Below are 23140 nucleotides of genomic sequence, written 5' to 3' on the forward strand. Positions count from 1 at the left end.
CTGGCAGGCTGCTGGTGACTAATGGGATTCCACAGGGTCTGTGTTGTGACCAATTTTTTTATGTTATATCTCAGTGACTTGGATGATGGAATTGTTAGCATTGTTGAAAAGCTTGCAGACAATATGAAAATAGGTGGAGGGGCAGGTAGTCTTGTGGAACTAGACAGGCTACAGAGGGACTTACACAGATTAGGAGAATGGACAAAGAAATGGCAGATGGAATACAGTGTCGAAGTGTATGGTCATGCACTTTGGTAGAAGAAATGAAAGCGTTGACTATTTTCTAAATGGAGAGAAAATTTTGAAAAAAACTGAGGTGCAAAGGGACTTGGGGGACCTCGTGCAGGATTCCCTAAAGCTTAATTTACAGGTTGAGTCTGTGGCGAGGAAGGCAAATGCAATGTTAGCATTCATTTCAAGAGGTCCAAAATATAAAAGCAAGGATATAATGTTGAGAATGGAATGTTCCTCATTTGGAACATTGTGAGCAGTTTTGGGCCCCTTATTTTAGAAAGGATGTGCTGACACTGGAAAGGTTCAAAGGAGGTTCACAAAAATGATTCCAGGATTGAATGGCTTGTCATATGAAGAGCATTTGATGGCTCTGGGCCTGTATTCACTGGAATTCAGAAGAATGATGGGTGACCTATCAAGTGGATGTGGAGAGGATGTTTCCTATGGTGGAAGAGTCTTAGACTAGATGACACAGCCTCAGAATAGAGGGGTGTCCTTTTAGAACAGAGATGAGGAGGAATTTCTTCAGCCAGAGAGTGGTGAATCTGTGGAATTCTTTGCCACAGGCAGCTGTGGAGGTCAAATCTTTCTATGTATATTTAAGGCAAAGGTTGATAGATAACTTGATTGGACAGAGCATGAAGGGATATGGGTAAAGTCAGGAGATTGGGGCTGAAAGAAAAATCATCAGCCATGATGAAAGGCAGAGCAGACTCAATGGGCCAAATGGCCTAATTCTTATCCTATGGAACACTGTCTCATTTGGCTGTATCCAAGTATAGTTGAATGATAATTAAACTTGATTTGATTTGAATGGTGTCTACATTGATGAGCAGTCCAATATTATTAGGATCAAATTTCATTAACATTCAGAAATATTTTTAAAAGCTATTAACAAATTAACGATAAATTTTATTTGAAAATATTAACTGTGAAAACTGAATTAAGTTTTAAAGGACATAAAACAAACCATAATTATTTCTGTAAAGGAATTGTAGTTTCCCTTTGAATTACTTCTTCAGAATACTGCAATCCCCATTGAATTTATTGGTCTTGGCTTTGACAGCAGAACATCCAGTGTAAATACTGAGAACCCATATAGAATGGAGCTCCACCACAGGACTTCATTGGATGGGAAACTGAAGGAATGTACCCTGATAAAAAGAAAAACTCTGGAAATACACTGTAGGTCAGAGAGCAACTGTGGGAGGTGCAGAGTTGATGTTTGAGGCCAACAACCCAAGATCTTGATTTAGGGTATGATAAGATTAAATATTATTTATCCCAAAGGAAATTATTGTTGCAAGTTTGCTCAGTCAGAAAAATATATTTTTTAAAATACAAAAATGTAAGCATTGAGATACGAAAAGAATACAAAATGTGCACTAAAAAGTTGTAGTGCAAAATACAAATGTGAAATGAAACCATATACTTAAGGAGGAGGAATTGTAGAGTCTTATATCCACAGGGGAAAAGAATATCCTGTGGTGTTCCGTGGTGCACATCAGTGGAATCGGTCTGTTACTAAAGGTGCTCCTCAGTTTGTCCAGTCTGTCATGGAGGGGTGAAAGGGATTGTCCATAATGTTCCATAGCTTCTGCAGCATTCTCCTCTCAGACACAACCACCAGAGAATCCCGTTTCACCCCCAGATCAGAACCAGCCGTCCTGATGAGCTCATCGATCTCCTTGCGTCAGCTGCTCTGACCCTGCTGCCTCAGCAGACCACAGCGTAGAACAGACTGCTGGCCACCACAGAGTCGTAGGATATCTGCAGCATAGTACTGCAGACGTTGAATGACTGGAGCCTCCTCAGGAAGTACAGTCATCTCTGTCCCTTCTTGTACAGAACTTCTGCTTTTTCAGTCCAGTCCAGGTGAGTTCCCAGGTATTTGTAGTCTTGGATGATTTCCACATCCGTTCCCTTGACGGAGATGGGAATGCAGGGTGCTGTCACCTTTCTGAAGTCCACCGCACCACCAAGCAGTTCTAACTGTGAGCTTCCAGCATTTTTGTTTTCATGGCTTTCATCTTGACTCGGATGTTAATTATGCAACAAGGTAGAGGTTGTACAAAAAGGAGTAAAAGCAGAGAGAACATAAGAGAGGTTTACGGTATAATCTCCACCCTATCGCTGGCCAGATGATCCTCTTGCTCCTCCTGCTATATCTGCAACTTTTAACCAAGCTTCATTTCTAATTTTTCCTAGCTCTGCTGAAAGGTCATTGATCTAAAATATTATCCTTGTTTCATTCTCCACGTATGCTGCCTGACCTGTTGGATACCTCCAGCATTAGAAACATAAAAACACAAAAAATAGGTGCAGGAGTAGGCCATTCAGTCCTTTGAGCCTGCACTGCCATTCAGTATGATCATGGCAGATCATCCAACTCAGAACCCTGTACCTGCTTTCTCTCCATACCCCCTGATCCCCTTAGCCACAAGGGCCAAATCTAACTTCCTCTTAAATATAGCCAATGAACCGGCCTCAACTGTTTCCTGTGGCAGAGAATTCCACAGATTCACCACTCTCTGTGTGAAGAAGTTTCTCCTCATGTTACTCCTAAAAGGCTTCCCCTTTATCCTTAAACTGTGACTCCTCGTTCTGGACTTCACCAACATTGGAAACAATCTTCCTGCATCTAGCCTGCCCAATCCCTTTAGAATTTTATACATTTCAATAAGATCCCCCCTCAATCTTCTAAATTCTAATGAGTATAAGCCTAGTCGATCCAGTCTTTCTTCATATGAAAGACCTGCCATCCCAGGAATCAATCTGGTGAACCTTCTTTGTACTCCCTCTATGGCAAGAATGTCTTTCCTCAGATTAGGGGACCAAAACTGCATAGAATACTCTAGGTGCGGTCTCACCAAGGCCTTGTACAACTGCAGTAGAACCTCCCTGCTCCTGTACTCAAATCCTTTTGCTATGAATGCCAACATACCGTTTGCCTTTTTCACCGCCTGCTGTACCTGCATGCCCACCTTCAATGACTGGTGTACAATGACACCCAGGTCTCGTTGCACCTCCCCTTTTCCTAATCGGCCACCGTTCAGATAATAATCTGTTTTCCTGTTCTTGCAACCAAAGTGGATAACCTCACATTTATGCCATGAATTTGCCCACTCACCTAACCTATCCAAGTCACCCTGTCCATTGTCTACCTTTGTTTCAGATTTCCAAAGTCTGCATTTCATTTTCGAGGGAATGTGCTATTGTGGAAAAGATGTTGTGTTTCTATGAACATTTAGATCCCAGAACTTCCACCAAGCTGGTCTCAGGGAATTTTCTCCTTTTTGTAAATACAAGAGATTCTGCAGATGCTAGAAACTTTGAGTAACACACACAAAGTGCTGAATAAACTCAGCGGTTTCGGCAGCATCTGTGGAGAGGAATAAACATTTGACATTTTGGGTCAAAACACCTTATCAATGTCCCTTTCTTATCATTTTAACCAACCAGATTTGGAAAATAACATTAAATGAGAACCACACCTTTGTAATTCATTACTTTTTTTTACTGATTGTGAATTAAACATTCACATTTTGTGCAAACCTTTACAAAGGCTTTCTCTTCCTTCCTTGCCCAAATTATCTGTAGATTGGAACTTCACCTGTTCCAAGCCTCACTACTGTTACCCTTGGGTCTCATTGACAAGCTGGCCATTAGCTCAAACACAGAAACGGAATTCAAGGCCTCCACGCAGTTTGATGGGACAAGTAGCACGCTTGGCATATCAAACGTGGGAGAGCATACCAGATAAAGAAATATATAAGGGGGTGACTGCGAGAGAAAAAAGAGCTAGAGTTGGTGATACAAAATGAAGAAATTAAATGGGTTTAGAGGCAGGAAAGGGACATCAAGAACAAAGTAGCCAATTGAAATCAAACGTTTATTAGAAACAAGAAGAATGTGCAAAGCCAACAGGATTTGAAATGATTAAAAGGTGATTGTTGAAAGGGAATGCATTAGAAAAACTGAGCTTACACATAGCTTTATGGAAGTGAGAAGCAGAGTCTCAGTTCCCACTTTCATATTTCTGTGATGAATGTCATGTCAATCCACAGATTATTTTTAGTAATGATTGTAAAACAATAAAGGGGAATCAACTTAATCATTTATTTTATTTACTTAGAGATGCAGTGTGAACTAAGACCATCGGGCCCTTCCGGCCTTGCTGCCAGTAACCCTCGATTTCACCATAGCCTAATCACAGGACAATTTACAATGACCGATCAACCTACTCATCGGTACATCTTTGGGTTCTGGGAGGAAGCCAGAGCATCCAGAGGAAACCCACATATTCCACAGGGAGGACATACAAACTCCTGATGGAAAATGCCAAGATTGAAATGTAATTAATTAAATTTGTAAACCTCCTTTAATTCAATTTAACTCATCTTTAGCTTGCATCTGCTGAAAACACTTTTCTAAAATCTCCACAGCTGTTTTAATGAACTTACCTAATAATGAAACAAATAACTGCTCTGTGACTTGGTGCGTGCAAGTGATTTCATTTTCACTATTTGCTGGTATTCTGCAGAAGTGGAACAAACCATGGACAAACTACTGAAATGTGTTTCATTTGGTCAGATCAGAACATTTAGGTAATAAGGTAAATTAAAAGCAATTAAATGTATTGGGGCTTTTACTGAGTTAAGTTTTAAATTTATAATGAAGTTAGTTGATGATAAATTGAGGTTAACCTGCTTGGCATCTTACCTCCACATTATTTCCAGGGGACAGTCCATGCTCTCCATTAAAACTGATGTTTTCATACCACCCATTGTCATTATCCTGAGGAAACAATTGCATCAGCTGAGAGGATAAGTTTTGTGTTGTCTTTAAACATTGCTTCCAACAAACATCACCTTCAGAATGCAAACTGTATTTCGATAATATAGAAAATGGATAATGTATATTTTTAAAACTGGATTCTGTTCCCAGTATTAAAGACGTAGAAGTGGAAGTTCAGTATCATTTTGATCAGTGTTTGGTTTGGAAGTGGTGTCAAACTCTGATATTAAAACTTGAAATAGCTTTATTCAAGAGATTCAAAGTATGCCCGGCAGCTCTTAGACAATTACTAGTCACACTAACAAGGCCTTTTGTTTTAATGGAAGCTCCCTTTGGGAAAACTCTGTCCAGAAACATAAGATTTGTTTTTTCTTGACATAAATTGGATGAAGTCAGAAGAGTCAAGTTTCTGAATGTTTACATGACTCATGACACCCATGAGTCAATCTCCTGAATAGTAATTTTAGGTTGCCAGAGTATTTAGAAACAAATTTTTTGTCCCTTTTGGCTGGGTTGGGGAAGCGTTATGATGACTAACTGGAATACTTGATCTTAATTTTTTCACCATATTATTGGGGTAAAATGGAAGATTGCAGGAAATACCTTTGAGATTATGTATGAAGAATACAGGAGAAATTAAAGAATGCAGGTTTCCGCATTACACCTGAACACTGCAAATGAAGGGTTATTGAGGCTGGACTTCAGTTCAGATGAGAGGCAGTCAGTAATCTAATTGTGTTGCTCAACATCTGCAAGATCTCTAATGTCAGAAATGGAAGCTTTGGAAATGGTACAGAGGAGATTTACCAGGATGCTGCCTAGTTTAGAGAGTATGCATTATGATCAGAGATTAACAGAGCTAGGGCTTTATTCTTTGGAGAGAAGGAGGAGGAGAGGAGACATGATAGTATACAAGATATTAAGAGGAATAGATAGAGTGGACAGCCAGTGTCTCTTTCCCAGGACACCACTGATCAATACAAGAGGACATGACTTTAAGGTGAGGGGTGGAAAGTTCAAGGGAGATATTAGAGGAAGGTTTTTTACTCAGAGAGTGGTTGGCACGTGGAATGCACTGCCTGAGTCAGTGGTGGAGGCAGATACACTAGTGAAATTTAAGAGACTACTAGACAGGTATATGGAGGAATTTAGGGTGGGGGGTTATATGGGAAGCAGGGTTTAAGGGTCGGCACAATATTGTGGGCCAAAGGACCTGTACAGTTCTGTATTGTTCTGTGTTCTATGAACCAGAGGCCATATAACTGCAAAGGTTACACGGATGCAATGATGGCATTGGCAAAATTGGTCATTTTGCTTTTTATATTACAATCAGGAAGGCAAGCAGTGATAACATCTTCCAATCAGAGTTTAGATTTACCTTTATTATTGGTTTCCCATTGGTGTTAGTCATAAATGGCCAAAAGCACATAGCTGTGGCTTGATCAGGTTCTAGTCCTTTAATATGTGGCAGATCGGTGATCACAGTTAACTATATTCCGGCAACTCCTGGCAATACTTTTCTTTGTAAATGGCTACAGAAAGTGGTGGATGCAGCCTGGCCCATCACAAGCCAAGCCCTCCCCACTGTTACATGGAGTGCAGCCACAAGAAAGCAACATCCAGCATCAAAGATGCTCACCATCCAGACCATGCTGTCTTCTCAGGACTATCATTGAGCAAGAGGTATAGAAGCCTTAGGTCCTGCTGTACCAGATTCAGGGACAGCTAATACTCTATAACCATCAGGCTCCTGAACAGGCATCAATATCTTCAATCACCATTACCCTGAACCGATGCTACAACCTATAGGCTCATTTTCAAGGACTCTTTTACAACTCTTGGTCTAAGTATCATTCATTTTTCATTTGCATAGTTTGTCTTCCTTTGCACATTGGTTATTTTGTCTTTATGTATAGTTTTTTGTAAATTCTACTGTATTTCTTTATTTTCCCATAAATGTTTGCAAGTGTAACACCCTGGTTAACATTCTTACTGCTGTGCTGTAGCACATGAAAATGAATCTCAAGGTAGTATATGGTAATATAAATGTACTTGGATAATACATCTTTCTTTGAACTTTAAATGAAGGTTCTCAAAACTTACAGATCTCAGTTTAGCTTGGAGACAGAGGCTCACACACAGATTGCCAATGCAATAAACAGCAAATAAGAGCAAGCAGTCTTCAATTAACAGACTGCAGATGTCCTCAAAAAGCTCTGTTAATTCTCTTAAGTTTACTATAGTTTTTCTCCATAATCCACAGAGCTAAGTCTTAAAGACACCACGAGGATCAAGTGGAAGAAGATGATGATACAGATCCAAAAGGATAATAAGGAAGAACATGGTCATGACTAGCCACTAGATTCCCGAGGTAGAAATCTCAATTTGAAATGCGGCATTGTAGCACAGTAGTTTTACAGTGCCATTGATCAGATAATTGGGTTTGATTCCTGCCGCTGCCTATAAGGAGCTTGTATGTTCTCCTGGGACCCCGTGGGTTTCCTCCGAGTGCTCTGATTTCCTCCCACATTCTAAAGATGTATGGATCAGAGTTAGCAAGTTTTGGGCATCCAATGTTGGTGCCAGAAGCAGTACGACACTGTGGACTCTCTCAAGCATATCCTCAGAGTTTGCTAGTCATTGGTGCAAACGATGCATTTCTTTGTATGTTTCAACAAATGAAGTTCATCTTTCTCTCTCCCTCTTGCTATTAGGGAAAACCTGCAATGACAACCAAATTGCAATTCCCCTTTAAATGGTGTTAGTTTCTTTTAAATAGATTCCTGGTGGTCCTGATTCTATTGTGTAGGTGACCAAGCTATTCCCATAATACTAATAACCCTATATTTGAAGATGACAACTCTGATCATTTTCATTTCCCAGTGACATCCTGGCTACCTGACCTGAGCTGCACTTTCAACATCCATAGTGGGCTTGAATGTGGGACCAAGATTACAATACACATTGATGTGAAACGAGAAGACTCTATTAACCATTTAAACCTATTTCTGCTGATGGATATTTTGCTATTAATCTCTTTTAATTGACTTATTTAAGAAAGCCAAAACATTGCAACATATTTTCCTAATACAGATAAAGCTGAAATAGTCTGCTTTAAAACGGGGCCAGGTCTAATTACAATGGCATTAGGGAGAAACTAGGGACCGTAAATTGGGAAGAGATATTCTCAAATAAATGCACACTTGCATGGGGTTCTGGATAGGTTTGTCTCACTAAGGTAGGAAGTGAATAATTGGGTAAAGGAAGCATGACTGACAAGAGCTGGAACATATAGTTAATAGGAAGAAGGAAGCATACTTAAGGATTAGGAAGCAAAAATCAGGCAGGGGTCTTGAGGGGTATAAAGTAGCCAGTAAGGAGCTTCAGAAAATATTTATGTCAGCTAGAAGGGGAAATGAGAGTACAATTGCTAGTTGTGTTAAGGAGATTCCCAGGCAATCTACATATGTGAAGAAAAAGAAGATGACTAGAGTAAAGGGAGTATCTCTCAGGGATAAAGGGGAAATATGCCTGGAGGCAGAGAAGGTAGGGATGGACCCTCATGAATGTTTTGCTTCAGAGTTCACCAGGGAGGGGGACTCTAATGAATACGAATCAGCGTAGGACAGGCTACAGAGCTGGAGGATGTTGAGGTTAACAAAGAGATAGCGATGGAGCTTCTAAAAAATATTAGTATAGATAAATCCTAGGGCCAGGAATATATCCCGGTTAATATAGGAACTGAGGGAAGAGAATGCTGGGGCATTGACAATGATCTTTCCATCCTCCCTCATCACAGGAGTGGAACCAAAGGATTGGAGGATGGCAAATTTTGTCTTGTTGTTCAAGAGAGATAATAGGAGTAATCCTGGGAAATATAAACCAGTGAGTCTTACCTCAGTGCTGGGAAAAGTATTGGAGAGTATTCTTAGGGAGAGAATTCATGAGAATTTGGAGAAGTATAGTCTTAGTATATAATTGTTTTGTGAAGGGCAGGTTGTGTCTCATCACCCTACTTCAGATTTTGGAAGAGGTGATGAAGGTAGAGCATTGAATGTGGTGCATATGGATGTGGGTGTTAAGGTTCCTCATGTTATATTCATCCAGAAGGTCATGAGGCAGGGTATCCATGGAAACCTGGCTGCATGGATTTGGCATTGGCTTGCTCACAGAATGCAGAGGGTGGTAGTAGATAGAATATACTGTATATTCTGCCTGGAGTTGGGTGACCACTGGTATTCCACAGCGATCTGTTCTGGGACCTCTGCAATTTGTGAGTTTTATAAATGACTTGGATGAGGAAGTGGAAAGTTGTGTTAGTAAATTTGCAGATAGCATAAAGGTTGAAAGTATTGTGGATAGTGTAGAATATTGTCATAGATTATAACAGACATACACAGGATGCAGAGTTGAGTGAAGAAAGTGGAGGTCAATACAAAAAAGTTTGAAGTGATATGCCTTGGAAGATCAAACTTGAAGGCAGAGTACAAGGTTAATGGAATGACTTTCAGTAGTGTGAAGGAACAGAAGGATCTTGAGGTCCTGTCTATAGGTCCCTCAAAGTTGTCATACTAGTTGATAAGGTGGTTAATAAAGTGTATGTTGTGTTGGCCTTCATTAGTTGTGGGATTAAGTTCAAGATCCGAGAGATAATGTTGCAGCTCTGAAATTCTGGGCAGACCATACTTAGGGTATTGTGTTCAGTTTTGGTCACCTCATTGTAGGAAAGATATGAAAGATTTAGAGAGGGTGCAGAGGAGATTTACCCGGATGCTGTCTGGATGAGAGAAAATGTCTTACAAGAATAAGTTGAATGAACTAGGTCTTTTCTCTTTGGAGTGAAGGAGGATAAGAGGAAACTTGTAAGAGGTATATGACATTATAAGAGGCGTAGATAGATTAGACAGCCAACATCATTTTTCCAGAGGCCACTTGTTTAATGTGAGTGGAAGAAAATTTAGGGGAGATGTCAGAGGTAGGATTCAGAGGTGAGAAACTTTGTCATATGGTGCGAGCAGAATCATCTGCAGCTTAATGTGAAAAAGACCAAGGAGCTGGTGGTGGACCTGAGGAGGGCTAAGGCACCGGTGACCCCTGTTTCCATCCAAGGGGTCAGTGTGGACATAGTGGAGGATTACAAATACCTGGGGATATGAATGGACAATAAACTGGACTGGTCAAAGAACACTGAGGCTGTCTACAAGAAGGGTCAGAGCTGTCTCTACTTCCTGAGCAGACTGAGGTCCTTTAACATCTGCCGGTTGATGCTGAGGATGTTCTAGAAGTCTGTGGTGGCCAGTGCTATCATGTTTGCTGTTGTGTGCTGGGGCAGCAGGCTGAGGGTAGCTGACACCAACAGAATCAACAAACTCATTCGTAACGCCAGTGATGTTGTGGGGGTGGAACTGGACTCTCTGACGGTGGTGTCTGAAAAGTTGTTGCTGTCCGAGTTGTATGCCATCTTGGACAATGTTTCCCATCCACTCCATAATGCATTGGTTAGGCACAGAAGTACATTTTGCCAGAGACTGATTCCACCGAGATGCAACACTGAGCATCATAGGAAGTCATTCCTGCCTGTGGCCATCAAACTTTACAACTCCTCCCTCAGAGTGTCAGACACCCTAAGCCAATAGGCTGGTCCTGGACTTATTTCCATTTGGTATAATTTACTTTTTATTTATTTATGGTTTTATATTGCTATATTTCTACACTATTCTCGGTTGGTGTGACTGTAACGAAACCCAATTTCCCTTGGGATCAATAAAGTATGTCCGTCTGTCTGTTTATGCAGAGAGTGTTAAGTGCCTGGAGCACACTGTGGGGGGTGGTGATAGAGGCTGATAAAACAGAGACATTTAAAGGAGTCTTAGAATGAGAAAAAATGTTAAAAAGTGGACAGTTATGAAGTTAGATTGATCATAAAAGAGTTTTATATATATTACGGTGTAAGAGTCTTATACTAAAATGCAATTGACTCTACCCTTTAAATGATCATAATGTACGACTGAGATGGGAAGGCAAAAGTTCTAAATGGAAGTAAAAAGCCAACTTCCAAGATGAAAGAACTTTGGTAGTTCTGAATAACAAGAATTTGGAAAGAATTAGTCCAATAGAATTATCATTGTAGAAAAACAATTGTAAGTATACAGAATGATAGATGACAATTTTCCACAATGTTATTGAACATGTAGGGAAAATACAGGACCCTGGCAACCATACTGCTGAATTCTTGTTCATGAAGGACCAGAGATGTTGGAGGCAACATTACTGACAGATGTGAAGAGATTTGACTGCCTATCCTTCACTCCACCTAATTTTCTCCATTGCCTTCACTGGAGGATAATAAATTTTTTCCAGGTATCAATACAATGTTACAAGAATTTCATCTCCAGTAAGTGTTCACACTGCTAATGCAACAGCCACTAGTGAATTTACACACCTCAGCAAATAGTTAAGAGTTTGATCCCTTAGATGGATGAATGAAAATTGGTTCTTACTTCATTTGAGACACTAAGGCATAGACTGCATTTAATAATAGTTTTACAAGAGAGGAGTGTTACTACACTGGTTGTCCATATTCATGTTGATTAATTAGAAAAGCTGAAGACTTGAAATGTCTTGATAACTCATGAAGGAGGTGTCACCTATTACTAATAACTTTACACTGACATGACATTATTTTCATACGCATTCATTTGTCTGATAATTGCTGAAGATTCTTTAGCTGGTTCAAAGTTCAAAGTAAAATTATTATCAAAGTACATACACGTCACTACATACAACCCTGAGATTCTTCTTCTGTGGGCATACTTAGCAAATCTATATAAGTGTAACCGTAAACTATAAAAATCAGGACCTGTAAAAAAACTGTGCAAGTGCAGATGTAAATAAATAGCAATAAATAACAAACATGAAATAACAATATAACAGAGTCCTTAAATGAGTGTAGTTATCCCCTTTTGTTCAAGAGCCTGATGGTTGAGGAGCAGTAACTGCTCCAGAACCTGGTGGTGCAAGTCCTGAGGCTCCCGTACCTTCTACCTGATGGCAGCAGCCAGAAAAGAATATGGCCTGGGTGGTGAGCATCTTTGATGATGGATGCTGCTTTTCAAGGGCAATGTTTCATGTAGATCTGCCCTTATGTTTGGGAGGGATTTACCTGCAATGTGCTAGGCCAAATCCACTACCTTTTGTAGGATTTTCCAGTCAAAGGCATTGGTGTTCCCATACCGGGCCATAGTGCAGCCAGTCAGCACACTTCCCACCACACATCTATAGAAGTTTGCCAAGGTTTTCGATGACATGCCGAACCTCCGCAGACTCCTGAGGAAGGAGAGGCGCTGTCGTGCTACCTTCGCAATAATATTTATAAAATGGGTCCAGGACAGGTCCTCTGAGAGAGGGACACCCAGGAATTTAAAGTTACTGACCCTCTCCTCCTCTGATGATTACTGGCTCATTTCCTTCTCCTGCAGTTTACAATCAGTTCCTTGATCTTACTGACATTGAGTAAGAGGTTGTTGTTATTACACCACTCAGCCAAGTTTCCAGTCTTCCACCTGAGTGCCAATTCAACACCCCCCTTGATACAGCCCATAACTGTGGTGTCATCAGCAAACCTGTATATGGTGTTGGAGATGCACTTAGCCACACAGTCACAGGTGTAAAGTGAGTAGAGCAGTGGGCTAAGTACACATCACTGCAATGCTCCTGTGCAGATGGAGATGTTTTTGTCAGTCTCAACTAACTGGGGTCTACAAGAGAGAAATCCAGGATCCAATTGCACAAGGCGGTATTGAAGCCCAGGTCTTGGAGTTTACTGATTAGTTTTGAGGGGATTATGGTGTTAAATGCTGATCTGTAATCGATAAAAAGCATCCTGATATATGCATCTTTGCTTTCAGGGTTATGTGAAGAGCCAACGAGATAGCATCTGCTATAGACCTTTTGCTTTGGAAGGCAAATTGGAGCAAACCCAAGATGCCATTCAGACAGGAGCTGATATGCTTCCACACCAGCCTCTCAAAATACTTCATCACAGTGGATGTAAGTGCCACTGATTGATAGTTGTTTAGACAGGTTACTACGGTCCTCTTGAGCACCAGTACGATTGAAGCCTGCTTGAAGCAGGTGGGTACCACACACTGCCAGAGCAAGAGGTTGAAGATATCTGTGACTACCCCAGCCAGTTAATAACTATAATAACCCCTCCTGGTATTAGAGTTAGTGCACCCTCTTTACAACATTTGAAGTAGCACTGAACTATAGCCGAAGTAAAGAAAGTGAGTTATGTCCAAAGACCCCAGTTTCCTGAACTGCCTTATTTCACTGAAGTTCAATGTGAAAATAGAAATGGCAAAATAGTTCCTAATTCTGCTTCAGCTTCCTGTGGAAGACTGTTAGATTAAGATTTGCTTGTATTTGAGCTTAGATTGAAGACCATGAGAAGGGAGAAACTCAATGATTGAATGATGCAGCAGACCCAATGGTCTGAATGGTCTACTTCTGCTCCTATGTCATACTGTCTTCAGTTCTCATTTGTAAATAGATTCCTGGGATTGTGCTGGCAATTATCTGATGACGACAGGTTTAGCGGAATATGCCTTTTTCGTTTTTCATTCTTCTAAGCTCAGTAGTGTAATGTACAAACATTTTCAGAGTTTACAGAGTTAGGAGCAGGAATGATATTATCCATAGCTAGAAGAGGCCATGGTACCAAATAAACAGTTGGCCATCCAGGACTGAAATATGACTTTTCTTCTCTGCAGTGTATCTTTGGAATTCTCTACTTACGAGCGCTGTCCCCTTAAAGCTGTGCAGGTGCATGGTCGTACAGTAACGGAAATGTTCCTGCATACATAGTCTTTGTTGCAAAGCAGCTGGAATTCTCTTCTATATAATATTAATATAATTTTGAAATCTATGTTAACATACTTGAGTAATACCCCATAATTAATTGTTATAACCTTTCCTTGAAACGTTTTAGAGCTTCAATGTACAGTACTTGCATTGTCAGCATTTCAAGTTACAATACTGCTACAAATTGTAACAATAATCACAAAATGGAAGTTGGTAACTCATTGTTAATAAACTGCTGGCCTGCTGAATGCGAACGCTGTCAAAACATTTTACTTTTGCTATTGTGCCTGTTTACTTATGTTCTGAGTTGTGGCTTGTATTTGTTTGATGTGCATATTGCAAAAACAAAACATTTAAAATGCTAACACAAGGAAATCTGCAGATGCTGGAAATTCAAACACCACACACAAAATGCTGGTAGAACACAGCAGGCTTGGCAGCATCTATAGGGAGAAGCGCTGTCGACGTTTCAGGCCGAGACGTCGACAGCACTTCTCCCTATAGATGCTGCCTGGCCTGCTGTGTTCCACCAGCATTTTGTGTGTGACATTTAAAATGCTGCTCAGTTTTCAGGCCCTGTAAAAATTTCCCTGCTCAGAGCAATGGTTGGTCCATGCAACTGTAAAAAAAAGTTAGAGGGAACATTACCCATGAGGAATATGGAAGCTCATTCACTGACTTTATTCAAAGCAACAACTGATAGATTTCTGAATATTAAAGTAATGAAGACATGTTAAGCTAGTATAGAAATTGGGGCCGAGATTAAATATTAGCCTGGATTTTACTGAATTGTAGAACAAGTGTGAAGACCTGAATAGACCTGCCTTTGCTTAGATCTATACATTCACTTTCATTCTACATCTCCTAATTATTGAGATGTAAAATACTGCAAATTGTTTCTCTTGTCCCTGTATACTCTGTTTATGATGAATATTCTCGTCATGATTTTGATTAACCCTCAGATCCCTTGCAGCTTTCTTTGTTCCAAGCAGAACAACTCCAATGTCTTCAGTTTATCCAGACAACTAATGCTTCAAGCCTAGAATAATTTTAGTAAATCTCAGTGGAGCCATCATTACAACCTTTATGTCCTTCCTAAAGCATAACACCCTAAACTGAATGAATTACTGTGATTGCAGCTGAACCATTGTTAACAAGTGCTCATTGTGACTTCCTTCTTCTTGTACTCCAGGCCCCTGTGTATAAATCCTATGGTCTTATATACTTTAATAACTGCTTTCTCAGCCTGTCTTTTCAATAAGATATCCACACGTATCCACAAATTTCTTGGTGTTCACCTGGTGGAGAATCTCGCCTGGTCCCTCAACACCAGCTCCATAGCCAAGAAAGCCCAGCAGCTGAGAAAAGTCCATCTCCCACCCCCCATCCTCACCACATTCTACAGGGGTTGTATTGAGAGCATCCTGAGCAGCTGTATCACAGCCTGGTTTGGGAATTGCACCATCTCAGATCGCAAGACTGTGCAGTGGATAGTGAGGTCAGATGAGAAGATCATCGGGGTCTCTCTTCCGGCCATTACAGACTTTTACACCACTTGCTTCACCTGCAAAGCTTACAGCATTATGAAGGACCCCACACACCCCTGATACAAACTCTTCTCCCTCCTGCCGGCTGGGAAAAGGTACTGAAGCATTCAGGCTCTCACGACCAGACTGTGTAACAGGTTCTTCCCCCAAGCTATCAGACTCCTCAATACCCAGAGTCTAGACTGACATCTACATCATTTATTATATTGAAATTTGTCCTCTACTGTGCCTGTTGTCTTGTTTATTATTTATTTATTAATTATTGTACAGCGCTGCACTGTTTTGTGCACTTTATGTAGTCCTGTGTAGGTCTGTAGTCTAGTGTCGTTTTTGTGTTGTTTTATGTAGTCTAGTGTAGCCTAGAGTTATCTCACATAGTCTAGTGTAGCTTTGTGTTGTTGTTTCATGTAGCACCAGGGTCCAGGAAGAACATTGTTTCATTTTTACTGTGTACTGTACCAGCAGTTTATGGTCAAAATGACAATAAAAAGCGACTTGACTTGACTTGAAATCCCTCTATTCTTCTACTCCTTCCAGAATTGTGCCTCTAGGTTTATTTTTCACTTCTCATTCTACCAAGATGTTGCAATTTGTGTTTCTCAACCTTAATTTCACTTCCCCATTCCACATACCTGTCACAATTGCCTGAACTCAAGCACTTTCTTTTTCACAGTTCTTGGTTCACGGGTAGATTTCTTTTTTGATCCTGATCAGCTTTCACGCCCTCCTCTTTGCATTGTAACAGTTCTATTCTAGCATCAGATGAGTAAGTATTTTGATCAGTGAAGGATCTTTAAAAGCGAACATTTAAGCCTCCATCACGTTTAACCTATGCTTTAAATAGGACAGAAATGAGGCATTGTATATTAATTATTTCCTTGAGAGTAGGCTAAGCAATTGGGCCCTGCCTGGAAATTGCTTAAACTATCTATCATTTATTGCTCATTCCTGATCATATCTGAGAAGTGGTGTTAATTATTGCCATTGGTCGGTGAGTGAAAGTTTACATTATAAAGTCTGACTGGGGAAGAAAACAACAAAGTTATTTTCATTCTTAGGTTTGAATAATATAGCACAAAACCATATCCTTCCACTCATCTTGAAAGAACTGCGGTATCACAGTTCCAGTTACCGATCCTGATCTCTGCTGTCTCCCTGTGACCCTTCCTCCCAGTAGTCCAGTATTAGAGTATGGGGACAATAAAATGAGATGAGTGCGACTGGAAGCTTGATAGTTAGAGAGCCATAGTGATTTCCATTTAAAATTGAACTTAAACAAAAAATACAGTAAATATTTAACGCTCAGTGTAGCCTTATTCATTTCGGAATGTGGGTCCGATTGTCGCTTAAATTCACACTATTAAAAATACGTTTTTAGTACGCATTATGCGCCGATATGTATCGCATTAAATCATTTCTCGCCAAATTTGTTCAGCCATACCGTGTCTGTACACAAGGGAATTATTTGTTCTCACACTTAAAGACTAATAGGGCAATGGCGTAACTGTATCAGGAACAGAAACAGAATCCCAGTAACTTTGTTCAACAACTTCACCTCCGATCATTTCACACCAGCGTTTCTTCTGATGCAGGATGAGAGGCTTGAAACATCCTGCTCATTAACTAGCTGGAGGGTTCCATTCACAAAAATTCTTAATTACTCTGAACATTCACCGCAACATGCTCCAGTCAAGTCGGCGGAATGAAAGTAAGTTTCCTAAATTATAGAAAGCTAATTCGTGCCGGCAGATTTGTGCCTACCTTCGAGGACATTCTTTCCGGGTGCCCCGAGAATGTAACTTTTAACAATGAACTTTATATGCAGCGGAGCAATGTAGTTCGATCACCGCGCACATCGGGGCTCATCAGCAACGGCGCGTCATTCGGTGAACTTTCTCTTCTCTTTTGTCAAAATTCAGTGTTCTCCCCAATAAAGGAAGGATCTACCATCCCCTGCTGGAGATGAATCGGTACCGTCTCACAGGATACAGTCCGACTGACTGATCATCGATGGAGTTAAATATCCTACTTTGAACGAATTCGGCATCAGCTATATGTGTAACTTATATTGTGGTAAGAAGTAAACAGGTTACTTACAGTAGATTGTTCCGATACAATATATTATGGTCCAAAAGCAAAATACTGCAGATACAGGAAATCTGAAACAAACACAGTGTTACATCCGATAGAAAATGACTAAATGCGCGCCCTGAAATGTTAACTTGTTTCTTTCTCGATGGATCTGTAGATAGTTTTCGGCATTTCCTGTTTTCGGAACTGTAACTGTATCTGTTCTGTTTCATTCAGGGTTCCACCTTTTGAAACGCGGAAAGACAAACAGGAAGACGAAGTGAAAACATCGATATTGCACGTACTGACTTAATATAAACATTTGAAATATTGTGTTATTTTACGAACTGCGTGCACTGTCAGATTCTAATAAGCGAAATTTACACTTTTTCACCTTATCGCCCGTCTGAACACTAAAAGAAAATATTTATGAATATTTAGTTATCATAGACCGACATACTTTATTATTTCTTTGCTGATTGCGTTCCATCTCATCTCTTCCTCTGTTGCTGTTGTTATCTTTATTTCACTGTTTTTTGCAAAACTGGAATGAACTTCTTAGGAATCCGCGGAACTGTATTTAGTGCCTTCATGAGAAGAGGAAATGGGACGATTTGTTTTAAAATGACACTGCTGTTAACGGTCTGACATTTCTTCCCATTTACCGTGCCTTTAAAAAATAAAATAAGCCTAAGTTGTCACCAGGGCTGTGTTAATGGGAGTAGCAAAGCAGATTTTGAAATTAACCGAGGGAAATAAAATCCGGTCAAGATTTGTGGTCGTACCACCGTAAGTTGAAATATTTTAAAGTTTTTTGTATGGGGCAAAGGCATTAAAGGCACACTTGCCTTAATGGGGAATGTAACTTTATGTAAACTGATTTCGTATCTCGCTCTCCTCACCTGATCACTGCATGGGTACATGGCCATGCAGTGACTGAAATGCTCCCGCGCACATATTTTTTGCATAAAGACAGGCAAAGAAAAGGGTTACCATATAACCATATAACAATCACAGCATGGAAACAGGCCATCTTGGCCCTCCTAGTCCGTGCCAAACTTAATCTCACCTAGTCCCACCTACCCGCACTCAGCCCATAACCCCTCCACTCCTTTCCTGTCCATATACCTATCCAATTTTACCTTAAATGACACAACTGAACTGGCCTCTACTACTTCTACAGGAAGCTCATTCCACACAGCTATCACTCACTGAGTAAAGAAATACCCCCTCGTGTTTCCTTTAAACTTCTGCCCCCTAACTCTCAAATCATGTCCTCTTGTTTGAATCTCCCCTACTCTCAATGGAAACAGCCTATTCACATCAACTCTATCTATCCCTCTCAAAATTTTAAATACCTCGATCAAATCCCCCCTCACCCTTCTACGCTCCAATGAATAGAGACCTAACTTATTCATCCTTTCTTTGTAACTTAAGTGCTGAAACCCAGGTAACATCCTAGTAAATCGTCTCTGCACTCTCTCTAATTTATTGATATCTTTCCTATAATTTGGTGACCAGAACTGCACACAATATTCCAAATTTGGCCTTACCAATGCCTTGTACAATTTTAACATTACATCCCAACTTCTGTACTCAATGCTTTGATTTATAAAGGCCAGCATTCCAAAAGCCTTCTTCACCACCCTATCTACATGAGACTCCACCTTCAGGGAACTATACACTGTTATTCCTAGATCTCTCTGTTCCTCTGCATTCCTCAATGCCCTACCATTTACCCTGTATGTTCTATTTGGATTATTTCTGCCGAAATGTAGAACCTCACACTTCTCAGCATTAAACTCCATCTGCCAACGTTCAGCCCATTCTTCTAACCGGCATAAATCTCCCTGCAAGCTTTGAAAACCCACCTCATTGTCCACAACACCTCCTACCTTAGTATCATCAGCATACTTACTAATCTAATTTACCACCCCATCATCCAGTTCATTTATGTATATTATAAACAACATTGGGCCCAAAACAGATCCCTGAGGCACCCCGCTAGTCACCGGCCTCCATCCCGATAAACAATTATCCACCACTACTCTCTGGCATCTCCCATCTAGCCACTGTTGAATCCATTTTATTACTCCAGCATTAATACCTAACGACTGAACCTTCATAACTAACCTTCCATGTGGAACTTCCATTACAAAACGTGAAAGATTTTCTTTGTTGTACTGTATTTCATTAAACCTTTCAATTAATAAATTCAAAAATATGTGATCTTTCAAAATTCAGCCGAAATATTCATAGTATGCATATTACAAAGAAATTGAAGTGCAACACAGTTCTCAGGCTGTGTAAACATTTCTTTCAACACACACACAATGCTGTCGATGTGTCAGGCCAAGACAGTGCTTCTCCCTATAGATGCTGCCTGACCTGCTGTGTTCCACCAGCATTTTGTGTGTGTTGTTTGAATTTCCAGCATCTGCAGATTTCCTGTAAACATTTCCTACTCAGACACAGCTGTAAAAACAAATTAGAGGGAACGCTGCTCCTGATCTAAGCACCCATCACTCAATTTGAAGTTTTCACTCTGCAGCTTTTTAAAGAGCTGCTAAAGTTTTGAAAATAACCTTACTCTCAACTACTGATCCAATTCTCTATTAAATATTCCACACAACCACAGCAACATAGTATTTAGTAAAACACTTTTATAAAACTAGGGATATGGGTTCAATTCCCGTTGTTGGAGCTTGTACATTTTTTCTGTGACTGCATGGGTTTCCTCCAGGTTCTCCAATTTCCTCCAACAATCCTAAATTGACGTAGAGGTCAATAGGTTAATTGTTCACATCATTGTAATTGCACAGCAAGGCTCATGGGGATGAAAATTAACCCCACTTCCTCCATGAGCAGCATATTCAACATTATCACCTCTTTAGAAAAAAAATGTTAAAAATAACTTTGCCTTCTACATTGATATTATAGTTCTGTTCTGATATTTTGATACAGTTTGGTATATTCTCCCCTTTAAGAAATAAAGAGTAAGAATAACTTTTAGTTCCACAGCAAACCATCAGACATATCCTCACTTAACACATTAGCGAGAGGCTTTTAAATAGGAAATAGATGCTTTTAAATTTACTATCAAGTTTTTGAAAATTGCCAGTTTATAAAAAGTTTATGATCATTTTTCTGCATATTATATTGTGTACTAAAAAGCATACAAGTTAATATTTTCCTATCTGTTATCCAAGGTCAGAAAACAAATTTATAGTATGCATATTGTTTTACAAACAGGACAATTGTTTAATATATCATTTTTGGATAAGTATGTCCCAAGGTTTACAATGCATTACTAAAATTGAGAACAAAGTAATTGCAATTTTGTAGGTTACTTTTGTTGAACTTGAGGGGGAATTTTCAATATTTAGGGATAAAAAACTAGGCAGTTTTGTAATCTTGGAAAAAGTGATAAAATAGGACTAGGTAGAGAGATTTTAGAAAACGAGAAACCAATGGGCAGGAAGATGGTGTAGTTGTCATGTTTGGATTAATAAACTACGTTTAGAGCTGAAGCTTGGTTTAAAAAATACGGTAGAGGTAGAGTGGTGTTTTGTGCATTATAAGAATGTAAGTGAGCTCACCAAACCATTGCATTCTGTTTAACCAGATTCATAGAAACACAGAAACAATGCAGGTGCAAGCCGTTTACTCCTATCAACTTGGTCCACAGGCCCATAGAATCATAGCTGATCCTTTACCTTCATACTGTAATCATTCTCTCTATATATAATATGCAGATACCTTTTGTGTTTACAAATCAACTGATCTTCATTGGGCAGCACGTCCTTTGTGCCAATTCCACAGGGCCACTATGATCTGAATGAAGAAATCTTTCCTCATTCTGACAAGTGTTCTGAAATTACAAATGTTACATTTTCTTTTGATCCTAACTACTAATGTGTTGTGAATAGCTGGAGCTTAAGCACAAATTCTTCTAATACTCTCTGTCACCACCTACCATTCTCAAAAAGACTATTTATTCCTACTGTTTTCTATCTGTCAAACAATTTTCAATATTTTTCAATTACCCTCAATCCATAGACTTAACTTTTTCTCATGAACCTCACCTGTGGGATTCTATCAAAGTTCTTTCTAAAATCTAAATACACCACATCCACTGCTTCTTATTTATCTACTCTACCAGTTATTCAAAAAAATTAATTGGTCTGTCAAACAAAATTTCCCTTTCATAAATTAATGTTCACTTTGACTAATGTAACAGATATTTTCTGGTTTTCTGGTAATCGTAACTTTTATGATAGAATCCAGAATATCCCCCATAACAATGATCAGTTCTTCGCTCTCATCTTCTTTCTCCCTTTTTCATGGTTATGCTACATTTGCTGGTTGCAAACGTTTCCAAAATCTGCAGAACTTTGGAAAATGATAACCAATGGCCACCTCCTTCAGTACTGTCAGGCACTGGGAGTTTATTAGCCTGTGGTCCTTTTAATTTCAATAAGATCTTTTCCTACTAATACTAATTTCCTTTAATTCCTCCTTTTAAAAAAAATCTGACTTTTGATCCCTTGTATTTCTGGGGAGTTATTTGTATCCTTCCAAAATATTAAAGTGCTCTTTTTCTCTGTTCCCCCTTTGTAACTTACCCTGCTTCTGATCGTGAGGGAATGGGACTTGCAGTTTTTTTTATAAACATAGATAGAAAGCTTTTACAATGCACTTATCATCCTTGCAAGTTTACTCAATGCTCTAATTTTTCTTACTTAATCTAATCTCTTAGGTCATTTTGATGAATTCAATTCAAAACCATTAGGATTGTTTCTATTTATAGCAACTTTATATGACTGCACTTTGGGTTCAATACAACCCTTAGCTTTTGTTAAGCCATATTTTTCTCACTTCTCCATTTACTTTTGCACAAGACTGGAATCTATAACATTGCAATTCCTGTATTCATTCCTAAAATGCTGGCCATTGTTTGCCAATTGTTAGGCCTTTCAATCAAGAGCTCTAATCTATAATAGCCAACGTACACTATGTACCTTTGTGGCTTCCTTTTTTAGACTTGTTTGCTAAAGGTTGAACCACTCTTTCCAAATGAATTATTTCATGGAATGGTCATTCTTCCAAAAGCGTGATAATTTACTATTCTCATCTCATTGCACAACTGCCAGGCTAGGATAATCTGTTCCTGTCGTGGTTACTTGAAATAACCAGGAGACGCAGACAATTCTTTGAGAAATTTAAATCTTTATTTGCAAACAAAGGCTGAGGCAATCAATGAACTTGTCACTGAAAGCCCACCGAGCTCCATTGTACAGCATTCTTTATAGTATTTTTTTTTATCTCAGTTACATTTTTGGTTTTATTAGCATACCCAATCAATTTTTAATTGCATATCATCTATTCATTAACTAATCAATCACTCTTGCCTAGCTCTCGGTGCGCCACCAGTATTTCTTTCCAGTTCGCATTGGGGCCCCATTCCTGGCTAAGGTTATTTTTCCAGACAACCTCCCTCACATTACATTTCTTGCTCGTACCATCCTGTCTGCCACCGTTACCTCTTACTAAACAAAGGCTGAGTGTAATACATGGAGTACAATTCAGCTAATAGTGCTGCTAGCTAAACAGGTGTTCTGTAATTGCCA

General features: G+C 39.6%; 1 protein-coding gene across 1 annotated transcript in view; it reads right to left on the reverse strand.

Moving 5' to 3' along the window:
• The window catches only part of LOC132393450 (sorting nexin-9-like), a 64285-nt gene extending 46792 nt beyond the window's left edge, over positions 1-17493 (reverse strand). The window contains exons 1-2 of the mRNA XM_059968695.1: positions 17202-17493; positions 4957-5031 (exon numbers count right to left, since the gene is read on the reverse strand). Of these exons, the coding sequence (XP_059824678.1) occupies positions 4957-5031; positions 17202-17213 (87 nt within the window). The 5' untranslated portion in view covers positions 17214-17493. The remainder of the gene's footprint in view (positions 1-4956; positions 5032-17201) is intronic.
• Between the last annotated feature and the right edge of the window lie 5647 nt (positions 17494-23140).

Source organism: Hypanus sabinus, chromosome 4, assembly GCF_030144855.1.
Source record: "Hypanus sabinus isolate sHypSab1 chromosome 4, sHypSab1.hap1, whole genome shotgun sequence".
Taxonomy (NCBI): Eukaryota; Metazoa; Chordata; class Chondrichthyes; order Myliobatiformes; family Dasyatidae; genus Hypanus; species Hypanus sabinus.